The following is a 13,135-nucleotide window of genomic DNA, read 5'->3' as shown; positions in this document are numbered from 1 at the left end:
AATGCGCTTGCGCAGAATGTAATATTTGTCGAGGGATATTGTTTACAGCAGTTGCAACTGTAGGCATGAAGAAATATCAACAATGAAACTCCGAAAACATGAAGTAATATTTGATTTCCGATTGTTTTTTCAATATTTGACCCTCCATCATCATCATAAAAAATTCTGTTTGATATTTTTATGTTTTTTCAAAAATATTTGCTATGAATTTCATCTAGAATTATGTGATTTTACTTGTAAAAAGAAAGTGGCATATGTGTCGAAATTTTGAAATTCCATAACAAAATAACATGTTTTTATAGTTTCAACATGTTGATAATTTGTTGAAAGTTGACAGTATACTGAGAAATCATTGGAACTGCATCGCACAATGGGAATTATTATTTTTAGCTCATCCATAAATGCACAATCTGCATGGGATCATCAATGACACACATATTTTTTCTAAAAAGAGCCTGAAGTAATAGTTCGGTATTGCAAAATTTAGTCCATTTTTAGGAATGTATCCTGTGACGTAAGACAGTGTTAAGCCAAAGTAACACAGAAGCACCACAGAATACACTGAACTCACACTCGTCAAAATTAATCTCAGTACTTTTATGGAGTAATTTTGAAGTTATGGCCAATTGATACTTACTTTTGAGATTATCCTCCTCTTCATATACCTATCCTACTTCTTTCGGTTTATTTGTCTCTCTCACAAAACTGTGTATTGTATTTTACAGTCATCAGAATATACGGATACTGTGATGAGTAGTATTGATCTCAAATCTCAGATCATTTTTGGAGCTAATGACACTACAAAGTTTACATGTGAAGCCTGCAACAGTTTTGGATGCGAAAACGACACTTCAATTTTTGTCGTGTCAGGTATGTTTCCTTCTTTAATTTGCAATCAACTTATTCTTAAAAGATACTTTTAGGACTTATAACTATGATCCAGTTGAAAAAATTTTTTCCCCATTAATTAATGACTACTTCGAAGCTAGGTAATTACGAGTGCGATATTTCAAAAAGTGGACCAGGGAATCGTGTACCTCAGTCACTGTGTTATGAAATGTTGATGGTTCAATCCATCTATTTGATCAAATATTTTGGAACAGCGCCTCTTAAAGCAACCCTAACTCAAAATCCCTCATCGCAATCCCTTTCCCATAATAATTCAGCAGTCGAGATTGTGTCAATAATCAAGTTTTTTGGTACATACTGGCAGACCTCATCTACTGTTTTTTCAAAGTGGTTCATGGCAAAATTTAAGAATTTCAACTCCATCAGGTGATCATTTTGAATTTGATTAGTAAAACATAGGATTTATTAAGCACAAAGTGCCAGTGAAGTTTCCTTTTATTACTGCTCTTGACTGCTTCATTTCAATGAAATGTAAATATATTTATTTGCTTAGATGTTGAAAACGGTTTTGCTGTTTGGGGACCGGATTTGATTGTTGAAAAAGATGATGTGGTCTTGGGATGTGGTGCCAGCAAATATGACTACCTCCCCGAAATCAGTTGGATGTTTACAATGTTCGACGAGTCGGGTTGGTCAACTCCCATGCCTGTCTCTCAGTCTCCCAGTAAGTGATCGACACTATCTCCGTTTCTCATTTTTTCTCCTTGCAACCGATGTATTCTCAAACTTTTTAATCATGATTTTAAGCTATGAACCTTATCAGAAGAAAGGGTAGAGCTTAATTATTAGCAGAGCTTGTTTTAAGCACAATTTTTTTTCTATCTGCTTTAGACTCAAAGATCTACTAACTCTTAAAGCTAAGAGACCCTCTTTGTGGCATGGCATTTGTATTCCTCTGTAATTTTATCGGATTGGAATTGGATTTCAAGTTTGTTGGTTAAAAGACCAAAAATGTGTGGAAAGTTTGCCAAGTTAATTCTTCACTTTCTTTTGTTTCCCTTAATTATTTTTATCTACATTCTCTCATTTCTTACAGAATATAGATTGACCCACGGGAAAAGCAGTTTCTCTTTTATGCTGGAGTTGACGATAAAAAACGTGAGCCATAGTGATACTGGAGCTTATACCTGCGTGATCAACTCACGGCCTGGAACAGCGGGCATTGATCAAGAGAGTACTTTTACTGTTGATGTCAAATGTAAGTTTCCTACCTCACACTTTCAACTTGTACTTATTTTTCTTTCATATACCTCTCTCCTCTCTTCCCTTTTCAAAAACAATATTATAGCAGAGGTGAACATTTTGTTAGAAGAGTTGTTCCATCTAACCCCTGCTCAATAGGATTCTACTTGATATTCAACATGGCCGACGCTAATCCGCCACAACACGAGTGATGGTACGAGGTTTCAACTGCCTGATAACAGTCGGCGTGTTTACACTCACATTTTTCTCACATTGAGACTGTTGAGAGATAACTGTTTTAATTGACCTTGTGCTCCCCTCGACCTACGCGTGGAGGCGTCAGCCGTGATGAATATTGCGAAACATCTTATTAAGCAGGGGTTGAATGGAACGACTCTTCTAACGAAATGTTCATGTGTGCCGTAGTATTGTATACTCCTCAACTTGACTAAAAGAAATAGCTGTGCTGAAAATATTGCCTCCGTGGACGACAGTCCTTTTTTCTGTAGACTGTCACTTATACAGGGTGTACCAGGCCTTTTTTTCGGTTAATTTGGGTCGCACGAAGTCCAGGATCGCGGGGCTGAATAGGGAATGGACCCCAAGAAATCCGAATTTCATAGTCCCAGAGCCCCCCTGGCGTTCCTTGGGGGGTAAAAGGGGGGTCTGTACTTCAAAAGTCAAGGTATATGTCGAAATTCTGAAATTATTTTATCGGAATCAGAATGTGCGGAAATTTTTAACTTAAATCGATACCAAGAAATCCAAAATCAGCCCATCCGTGTCCTAAATACCGACCCCTAAAAGTGGGGGACAGAGCCTCCTTTCCAAAAAATTCAAGTTTGTTAAATTGACGTGGAGACTCGGAGAAAATGAATATTCATAGGTAATCGACCCCAAGGAATCCAAATTTGAGGGTCCTGTTGTCGACAGAGACTTTTCTGATGGAGCACAGGGGTAACCTCCACACCGGTTAAATTTAAAAGTTCAGAGTCCCCCTGTGCCCCATCAGAAAAGTCTCTGTCGACAACGGGACCCTCAAATTTGGATTCCTTGGGGTCGATTACCCATGAATACTCATTTTCTCCGAGTCTCCACGTCAATTTAACAAACTTGAATTTTTTTGAAAGGGGGCTCTGTCCCCTACCTTTAGGGGTCGGTATTTAGGACACGGATGGGCCAGTTTTGGATTTCTTGGTATCAATTTAAGTTAATAATTTCTGTGCGTTCTGATTCCGATAAAACAATTTCAGAATTTCGACGTATACCCTGACTTTTGAAGTACGGACCCCCCTTTTACCCCCCAAGGATCGCCAGGGGGGCTCTGGGACTATGAAATTCGGATTTCTTGGGGTCGATTCCTGATTCATCCCCGCGATCCTGGACTTTATATGACCCTAATTAACCGAAAAAAAGGCCTGGTACAGTAGGTCTGGGCTACCCTGTATTACAAAAAGTAAAAAAATCTATTTGATCATGGTTGTTTCATACCCCATCTCTCCCTCCCTCCCTCTTTTTCTCTAAAAATTATTTTTAAATTTCACAGCTTTATCTGCTCCAATGTTAATCATCAACAAAAGTAACATGAATGACAGTGCATGGACTCTAGGAACAGGCCATCAGATCAAATGGAATTGTTTCATAGACGCAACTCCGCCGCCAACAATTATATGGTATAAGGTAATATTCTGCGCAGTTTCTTTGATTTTTAATTTTTTTTTTTTTTTTTTTTTTTGCTTTTTCAAAAACTTTCTTTGAAAATTTCATTCATAAATCGTTCAGCCATATTTTCTAGAAATTTTGAAATGCCCCAGTCAAATTCTGTGTTTTCATAGTTTCATCATCAATACGCTCTGAGGAACAGCAGGTATATTGAGAGTTTAATAAAGCTTTTTTGCAGGCTTTTATCCCGACTTATGAAATTGTATCTCGTTCATCAGAAGGGCACCTTATTAAGGTAGATCCCCTGCAATGATATTTCAGTTTAAAAATCGTGTCCAAGGTGAGCTTGCACTGTTCTTGTACTGGTCTATTAAGATTATTGTCATGATTTTCTTCATATATTTCCAGGATGGTGAAATACTACAATTACCAAAGAATGGATCCAGAATAGAGCTCCTAAACAATAATCAGACTTTGTTGATCAAGTATGCTGCTCTGGGAGATGATGGAAAGTACACTTGTTTTGCAACGAACAAAGCTGGCAAATATGCTGTCACAAATACACTAATTCTCGCAGGTATTGTTCTTCTTTTTCCTGTATTTTAATCCGTACAAATTCAAGCTGCCCAATTATTGCAGTCAGAGTTTTGCAATGCTTACTAAGCAAATTATACGTACTGATCTCTCTTTTTTAGCCCCTTCAGCCAACCAATTTCTGTGCGTCAAAGCTGCCTTTTCTGGGGGAATCCCAATCGTTTTCTAAATTTACTCAGTCTTTAAACCACTTAAAATTTCCTACGTAATCATTACAAAATATCTCAAAAACAAGAACTGAAAATAAAACAAATCATGTAACAATGAAAAATTAAAAGCTAATTGAACTCGTTTCTGGGAAAATATCATGCTTGGTGTTTTTTTTACATCACAGCAAAATATTTGAACATGAGTGAGTTCTCATGTTTGATTATTTACAAGGCATGTTGACTATTTTAATGCATTTTTACCATTTTTCTCCGTCAATTAATTGCTCAAAATCCTTATTTTATCTCAGATAAACCAGAAGAACATGACCACTTGCATCTCATCATCTATGCTGGTGTGGTCCTGCTCTTGGCGTTCTTTGTTGTTTGCTGGCTTGCTTGCAAAGTTCATAAGGAAAAGGTAATGCATCACTCTTGATTTCTTTGATTTTTATCAAATGGCTGCAGAACTGAATTGAACTTCAAGTACCCCAGTAGGCTTTATCTCGCACTTGTATTCACAGTCTTATCCCCCTCAATCCCAGCAGCCAGCCCCAGGCAACTATTGCTTGAGACCATTAAACTTGGATTGCCAAGCCGGGAATTGAACCAGCAACCCTCTGATCATAGAATCAGCACTACAACTTCTACACCATAGGAGGGGACAAATACATTTTCGGGTCACATCTGTGCCCTTAGCAACTATACCATGCTATCTGTTCTCTGACATCAGTGAATCATTATTGTCCAAGATGTGACTAATGAATTATCTATAGATAAAAGGGTAATATCCCGAAACTGCTAAATCAGTTACAGTAAAACTTTCTCCAATCAGAACGCATCAGGACCAACCAGCTCCTGGATGGATGTTAATGGTTTTTGATAAAAAATAGTCTTTGCTGGTTAAGAATTTTATCTGCTCCGCTGACAACAGTATGGTATCTTGATTCCTTGGAAGTACCTCTGACAATAAGATAGTCTAAGTTCCGAAACTTAGACAACGACTTGGAGAAAATCCCATTAACATCGGCTTTGGAGAGATAATTGGTCATGATGTGAGGGGCCCCACTATAGATGGTTCTGATGTATGCAGAAATTTTATATGTTGTTCTTTTTAGCATAGAGACAGAGCTGTGTGCTAATAACGTCTTAAGTAGTTTTCTTCTAAAAGCATATGATGCTTACGAGTTTTACCGTAATTATTTGTACTAACATTTCAAGACATCAACTCTCCCTAAGTTTTTAAATTTCCCTTTCAATATTTCATCTTGCATGCATATCATAATGTTTGATGCTAAATAGGTGAACAAGGTTCTTCCAAACCAGTTTTATTCCCTGATTTTGTAATTTCTCACTTCAGTCACGAATGCTGTTATTGATGCAAGCTTTACTTAAATTTGCCTTTTAGTTTATTATGATTATTTTTTTCTTCTTAGAAATTGCGGCGGGAGTTGACAGCAGCTGGACTAATCAATTTTGAAGAGGGAGCAATTGAAAGTTTAAACCCGGAGCTTGGAGTTCAAGAGCAAGCTGATATGCTTCCATACTATAAAAAATGGGAGTTTCCACGTGATAAATTGAAGTTAGGTAAGGTACATCTTGGATTGCTATTTAATACCCCTCTGAAGCTCTTGGTAGGCCAATTCGTGGTATCCAATCATTCATCTCAGAACGAATGTTTCTTTATATTAATTGCCTTTTAAAATAGATCGAGATTCATATTTGTAGAAATATATACCTAATTTATTTTTAAAAATTTAACAAAGATTGAAAACGGTTAAAACCTTAATTGCAATGAAGACTTCAGACGCATTTTGGGCAGGCGGCCGCAACATTTGTCTGCAATTTTTGTTTTAAGTGAATTTGTAACTGTTTTTAGCCTTTTCTAAATTTAAAATAAAATTGTGATACTTATGCGATAAGTCGTTCCCTATTCGAATTGAAAACAAACTTAATGTTACGCTAAGAAGAAATTAAGCTCGTACCTAAACTGTTATTTTTTCAAAATCATCTCTTTGCTTGATTATTTCTTGTTCAAGTGTTCGAATTCCTTCTTTGAATTTTAGCTTTAAGCTACCACTCTATAATAATGCATTATGAAAGGATGACTTTCAAATATTTCATACGTAAAACCTTTGAATAATTTACCTAGGTATATTTGGGGTATGTAAAGGTTTAATTTACAGATAATCCCTAGTGTCAATTTTTCTCTCTTTAATGTTACAGGAAAACAACTGGGCTCTGGTGCATTTGGAGTAGTTTTGATGGCTGATGCTGATGGAATTATCGAAGAGGGTGTCAAAACAACGGTGGCAGTCAAGATGGTCAAAGGTAGCATTGACTTTTCTGCCGTGAAAGCCTTAGCATCTGAGCTGAAAATCATGATTCATCTTGGCAAACATTTAAATGTTGTCAATCTCCTTGGAGCTTGCACAAGGAACCTGAATAAACGTAAGAATTTATTGGCAGTCAGATGTATATAATTGCTTCTACACGTCGGATTAGCATTTCTTAGCTTAATAACAAAAAACACTAAACAGATTTAAGGCTAAAATATGAAAAACGGAAACACAGTACGATTTGACGTCCTAAAGCATCATTATCATGTGCCAAACAAAGAAAGACGAAGTAAAATTCTAAACCACCAACAGTGATTACATGGTAATGGACTACTAGTCTAAAATGTCAGTGATGAGAAAGTAAACATTAAAACCCATTATGCAGCAAATATCAAATACATGAACTTTGGATTACACCGAAACTGACATTTTCACAGAATACCTAGCAGCAGTGAACAGCCAAGAAAGTACTCGCTGTTTGTATTAATTTGATTTAATCTATATATTGTCATAGTTAATGAACATCTCAGCATGATATTTTTTAGTCTTTAATTTTTTTCATGGTGCTGAGCTACACATTCCAATGTTTATCCGCATCAAAGGTAACCAATCGATTATGCCTTCTAACACATCCAAGAAGTGGCTTCTCAAACTCAATCAGGCAGTTTTACTCACAAAAAATAATTTGGTCTCTTCCTTTTCCTGTCACAGGTGAACTTCTAGTCATAGTTGAATATTGTAAACATGGAAGTCTTCATAACTATTTGCTGCAGCATAGACAGTATTTTATTAATTTAATCAATCCAGCCAGTGGGAAACTGGACAGCTCTTTCATGCACAGGTAAAGACTTGCAACTCATCAAACACTAAAAAACTCTTGTAAAGTATTTAAAAATACATTTTCAGAAGTCAATGTCACTCCGTATATTAATAGTGAATCTAAAGAAACACACTTCTGAAACTCCTCTTTGCCTCCCTTAATTTAAAAATCTAAATTTTTTTATGTACACCCATCTTCCAAATTTTTTGCAAAGACATTAATAGCGTAAGATGCTGAATGTCTTTAAATAAATTAAGTAACTAACTGTATCCTCAAAATTACAGATTTCCTGTTTTATCCTTTGTTTTCTTGAATGATGATCGATCATTAGTATTGCATGGCGTTTTTTTTAATATCTTCTCATCTTTCTAAGCATATTCTCTGAAAATTACACATAAATATTTTTGAAAACGCGTCCTGTTGAAAAATTAAAAAAGTTTGGAAGATAATTTTAAGACTTGGCAAAGGCGCCATATATATTCCTCTTCTCTTAATTTTACCATCCATTTGCAACCAGACAACTTATTCTAAACATATATCTGGTCAATTGGGAGAGGGGGGGGGGGCATTTTTATGATCTTGGTGCACAAAACCCCACTCTTGGAGGGGAAAAATAACTCCTGTAAAGCGCTTCCGTTGTTCTATTAGTTTTCTATTTTCAGTTCCCCAGCAAAAAGCAGAGAACAAGAAAAATGTAAGGAATTAAACCTAAAATATTAACAAATATATCAAAGAAAGTAGTAAAATTAATCAAATTATTAAGTAGATACTCACCTTGAGCTTCATCGATGATTTCAATGTTAATATAAACGCACATTCTTATGGTCCTCTATCTTTAGTATGCCAAAATACTGGGATCTACCCAATCCAAACTATAGCGGAAGGCGAAACAGCAGCATCCGAAGCAGTCAACGCAATAGTAATTATTATACAAACTCTGCCTCAGCCTCTGTCAATACTCAAACTACCATGCTTTTCGATTCTGGCACACCAATTGGTAAGTTTCCCTTTGTCTATATATTTTAAAAGAATCATAAGATGTTCCCATAGCAGGCAAGTGTTATAAAGCTTTGTAAAAGTAATTTTTATATTCGCCTGATAATCTTTCTTCACAGTTCCATCTGAACTTTTTTCTCATTTTTTCCAAGTCAGTTTTTTGCAGCACAGAGAATCGGGATTAGCAATAACTCTAGAAAAATTTCTCAATTTACACTGTTTATTCCTGTATGAAGTCGCGTGAAGATAAGTTGAGACTTTGAATTTAACCTGATTTGTCTCACTCAGAAATAGCATTACAGTAAGACCTCGATTTATCGGATTTCACGGGACCGTAGGCTGCATCCGCTAAATTGCGCTAGTCGGTCCCGCTGAAGGGACCGTAGGATCGATCCATTAAATTGCGGAATCCGTTGAATCGCTATCCAATAATTTGAGGTCTTACTGTATTGCATTAAGGTGTAGAAAGCTCCAAGCCCGCCCTCATTTTTGACCAAAATGCATGCTTGTTCCCTTTGGAGACTAAAAGGGGAAAAAGCCCTTTACCTTCAAAAATGAATTGGACTCATCCAATGCTAAAACTCTGTTGGTCTTTCAACATTTGAAAAGTTGCTTGTTCTCATTGCAAACTATAAAAATTAATGCGTTTCCTTTAATATGACTTCATCTTGGCTTGTTTTGTACTGTGCAATTATTCCAGATGTTTTATCTTTTTTTAATATCCCCTGAGAGCAACAAAACAGGATTGAATGATAATTGAATTTTTCTTGCAGGTGAAGATGGGTATCTCCAGCCAATTGGCAATCCAACTCAGGTGTCAAACACAAATGATAAACAGCCATCATACATCAACTCAACAGATTTAGTTTGTTGGTGTTTCCAAGTTGCTAGGGGAATGGAATATCTAGCAAGTAGAAAGGTACTTTTCCTCTTAGCATAGATGAAAATTAATTTAATTTTAACTTATTAAATCTGCCTATCACGAGGATAGTCATTTTGTGAAGCCCTTTTAATTTTAAACTTCAGATAATGTAAAATTTCAATCCCTGTTGATATACCCTTGCTTGAAAAGTTCCAGAGCTACTCCTCTGATGGTGTTTTGAAATATTGTAAAATTACATGCAAGAATATGGTGCTCAATTTTAAACAAAAGCCTTCAAACACAAGTTTCAAATTGCAGCTCCTTGCCATAAAACTTCTAACTCCTTTTTTGAAGCTCTTTTTGATTTAATAGGGTTTTCTATTTCTAGTTACATATTAAAAAAAAATGGGGGAGAAAGTTAATTTAATCATTTTTTTTTTTTTTGTTAAAATTTACATTTTTAAAGACCTTTTCTTACTCAGTGTGTTATATGCTGCCAAATTTTTGCATGTTTGAATTTTCTAATTTTTAAAAAGAGGGTTACTCATTACGTAAATAAATGAAGGGAAAAAATTGATTGGTTGCTTACTGTTTAAGACATTGCTTTGAAAATTCATTTTTTTTAATAATCTATCAATGAAAATGTTTCTCTCTTTTCATCAGCTCATCCAAATTATTTTATTTTGATAGGTGTTGCATGGAGACTTAGCTGTGAGGAACATACTGCTTGCAGATGATAATATTGTAAAAATTTGTGACTTCGGCCTATCAAAAAGCATGTACAATGCTGATAATTATCTAAAGAAAGGAGCCGTAAGTATCTTTAAAAAATTTTATACTGTTCCCTTGTTTAATTGTAGCAAGTCTAAGGTGTTGTTTCCGACATGTTGGTCACTTGTTTGCATCCTATTAGTTCAAAACATGATTAGATCAGTCCTATCATTTTTTATAGAATGGGTTTTTGTCTTAATAGTAACGGAGGTGATGATCTTTAATTCAAGGTGTCATTGTCATTCTGGATTGGTAGAAAAAAAAGATGACCTCAAGCCAAATCAGTTGGCTTTTCCCAAAATCCATTCTCAAAAATCTATGAATTTCAAAGTAACTATAGTTTTAATTCTCTACAGGGAAAACTTCCGGTCAAATGGATGGCTCCAGAATCAATACGCGACCGAATATTTTCAACTCAGTCTGATGTTTGGTCTTTCGGAATCGTTATTTGGGAAATGTTTACTCTTGCCAAAACTCCTTACCCAGGTATTTTTTTTTTCATTATATTTCTATGTTTGAACATTTTGCAGTATTGACTGAGAAATTACATCATCTATTAGATAGAAAAAGAGTTAATAGCAGAATTTTTCTCATGATTTGACAAAATCGTCAGTAAGTGATATTTCAGCAAACTTAACCCTCGGAGCTGTATCGTTTCTTTTTTGGCCAAATAGCCTGACTTTAGGTTATCAAGAGGTATCCTCAATAATTTTATTGGGTTTGCTTGTGGAATAGAAAGATACACATTCAAGCACTCTGATGTATATTTCCTCTTCCAAATCTTATATACAACACGATTCGCTGAACAAAAATTACCGAAAATAGCTCCCAAACCGACCGAAAGTGAATGTAACAAGGTGGTAAAATAGTGGTGGGTTCACACCATTTTGCAAAAAAAACAAGGCCACAACAGTTTTGGTAGATATCTTAATCGAGCAGTTTTCTCACCCCATCTTGTGTTGTTCTAAGTTTCAACAAGCAATAGCTGAGCTGAAGTTTTGAGATTGAGGTCACCATGTTTTCATTCTGCAGAGGCTGTTAGTTTAATATCTTGTGTTTGATTGAACTCGAGTAGTTAATGGTTTTTTTATGGTCAAAAAGTTTGACTCTATGCATCAAAAACGTTGATGCAACGTTAATTTTTCGGTTAAGAAAAATTCTCAATAAATTTCGTTGAACGAATCGTGTTCTACATGAAATTTTGATGAGAAAATGATTACCATAGTACTTAAATTCGCAGCTTGTCTTTTGGTACATACATACATGTGGTACATCGTGGTCCAATATAAAAAGCAAAATTTAGAGAAGCTTCCTTTCCCAAAAAAATAAGCATAAAGCATAAAAATAATGAAAAATAATCATGAAGTGTGTACTTAGATTTTGAAGCATTCAACAATTTTGTTTTTTTCAAATGTTACCCAGAGATTTTTTGTTGTACTCAGAGTTTAGTTTTATTTTTTTTTATCTTCTTCTGCTAAACTTAGTTTTGTGTTTCAGGTGTAGATAGTGTAGATGTATTATTAAATAAATTGGAGGATGGTTACCGATTAGAACAACCTGCCTATGCACCAAATGACATGTAAGTATCATATCTTTCTTTTCTCACTGAAACTAATTTTTCTTTTGATTCTTTTCTCGCGTCAGTTTAAATTCAGTTCAATCTAATTTTAGCCTCTCTGCATATCTGCAAGAGGAACAGACCGACAGGCTCCAATTGGCCAGAAATTTCGCTAGAACTGCTGACCTTTTTGGTCAAGGAAATGTAGATTTGTATCAGGTTCGGAGTTACGGTTTAAGCCCCCTAGCTCGCTGCTGAACACCAAGCATGCCTCCAGCTCTGTTTAAGCTAGGTATTTGCAGTTTTGGCCGCTGTTTCATACCATTTCTACCGAGTAAACTCAAGTTTAAATCTTTTAGTAAAATTGAATGAGCAGAGACCGAATAGTTCAAGATGATTTTTTTTCTTCTTCCAGTTATTCATTAATGTTAGAATGTTGGGAGGCAAAACCATCATCTCGTCCTTCTTTTACTGCATTAGCAGAGAAGTTTGGAAACCTGTTAGAAGATAGAGTTCGATCTGTAAGTATGGATTTCTTATCAGCAATTATTTTTTCTCTGAATTTTACTACCTCATACTATTCTTGTTTATTTTAGGTCTAAATGAGTGCCCAGCAATTGTACACACGATAGATAACATAAAAACGTCCATCAGACATTCTCAAAAAAACGGCAAATATATTTTTAAAGTATGAGGGTCATCCACAAAGTGAGGCTCCTTATTTTAAATATCCAAATGGAATGGAATGAAAGATAAACTAGATTGACAAAAAGATGTGTGTTAGGTAAGGTCTCAGCTTTACACTTAGCTTAATTTATTGTAAAATGGTTAAGCACTAAACTTACAAACAAACTCAGTATAATCGGAACAACTGCTTGTCGCCGTGTCCCTACCTCCCAGTGCATTCATAAATTGCACTAAGGTTCCCCGATTTTTTCATTTAATAAATTTCCAACTTCTTTGAAAATTTTTTGACAAACCCTCTTGAACTATTCTTTAATAACTGTAATTACTGAATCAATTCTGAAATCTTATCCTCCTTGTTTTCAGCATTATACAAATTTGAATGAAATTTATCAAAGGATAAATAGTGAAGAAATCAGCAGCCATGGAGCAGACTATTTAGCAATGATGAGCTCGCCAAGCTATGTAAATACATGCCCTGAAAATGAAAACCCTGGAGGATACCTAAGCATGAGCGGGCCTAGCACTAGTCCAGATGAAAGGGACAGCAATGGTATCGAACTAAAACCAATGTTGCCCAGACAGCCACAGTCAGGTATGTCAATCTACATA

The 13,135-nt window shown here is 35.5% G+C and overlaps 1 protein-coding gene across 3 annotated transcripts in view; it reads left to right on the top strand.

The window, feature by feature from the left end:
• Positions 1–13,135, top strand: part of Pvr (PDGF- and VEGF-receptor related) — a 77,124-nt gene that overhangs the window by 52,153 nt on the left and 11,836 nt on the right. For all 3 annotated transcript variants that reach the window (XM_072302661.1, XM_019044033.2, XM_072302662.1), the window contains exons 11-26: positions 726–870; positions 1,403–1,573; positions 1,946–2,107; positions 3,638–3,771; positions 4,162–4,330; positions 4,805–4,914; positions 5,930–6,080; positions 6,720–6,944; positions 7,544–7,673; positions 8,492–8,649; positions 9,422–9,567; positions 10,201–10,323; positions 10,638–10,767; positions 11,779–11,860; positions 12,255–12,360; positions 12,890–13,118. In XM_072302661.1, the coding sequence (XP_072158762.1) occupies positions 726–870; positions 1,403–1,573; positions 1,946–2,107; positions 3,638–3,771; positions 4,162–4,330; positions 4,805–4,914; positions 5,930–6,080; positions 6,720–6,944; positions 7,544–7,673; positions 8,492–8,649; positions 9,422–9,567; positions 10,201–10,323; positions 10,638–10,767; positions 11,779–11,860; positions 12,255–12,360; positions 12,890–13,118 (2,371 nt within the window). The remainder of the gene's footprint in view (positions 1–725; positions 871–1,402; positions 1,574–1,945; positions 2,108–3,637; positions 3,772–4,161; positions 4,331–4,804; positions 4,915–5,929; positions 6,081–6,719; positions 6,945–7,543; positions 7,674–8,491; positions 8,650–9,421; positions 9,568–10,200; positions 10,324–10,637; positions 10,768–11,778; positions 11,861–12,254; positions 12,361–12,889; positions 13,119–13,135) is intronic.

Source organism: Bemisia tabaci, chromosome 7 (assembly GCF_918797505.1).
Source record: "Bemisia tabaci chromosome 7, PGI_BMITA_v3".
NCBI classification, from domain to species: domain Eukaryota; kingdom Metazoa; phylum Arthropoda; class Insecta; order Hemiptera; family Aleyrodidae; genus Bemisia; species Bemisia tabaci.
The sequence above is the reverse complement of the archived record's forward strand: the minus strand, read 5'-3'. Positions and strand labels throughout refer to the sequence as shown.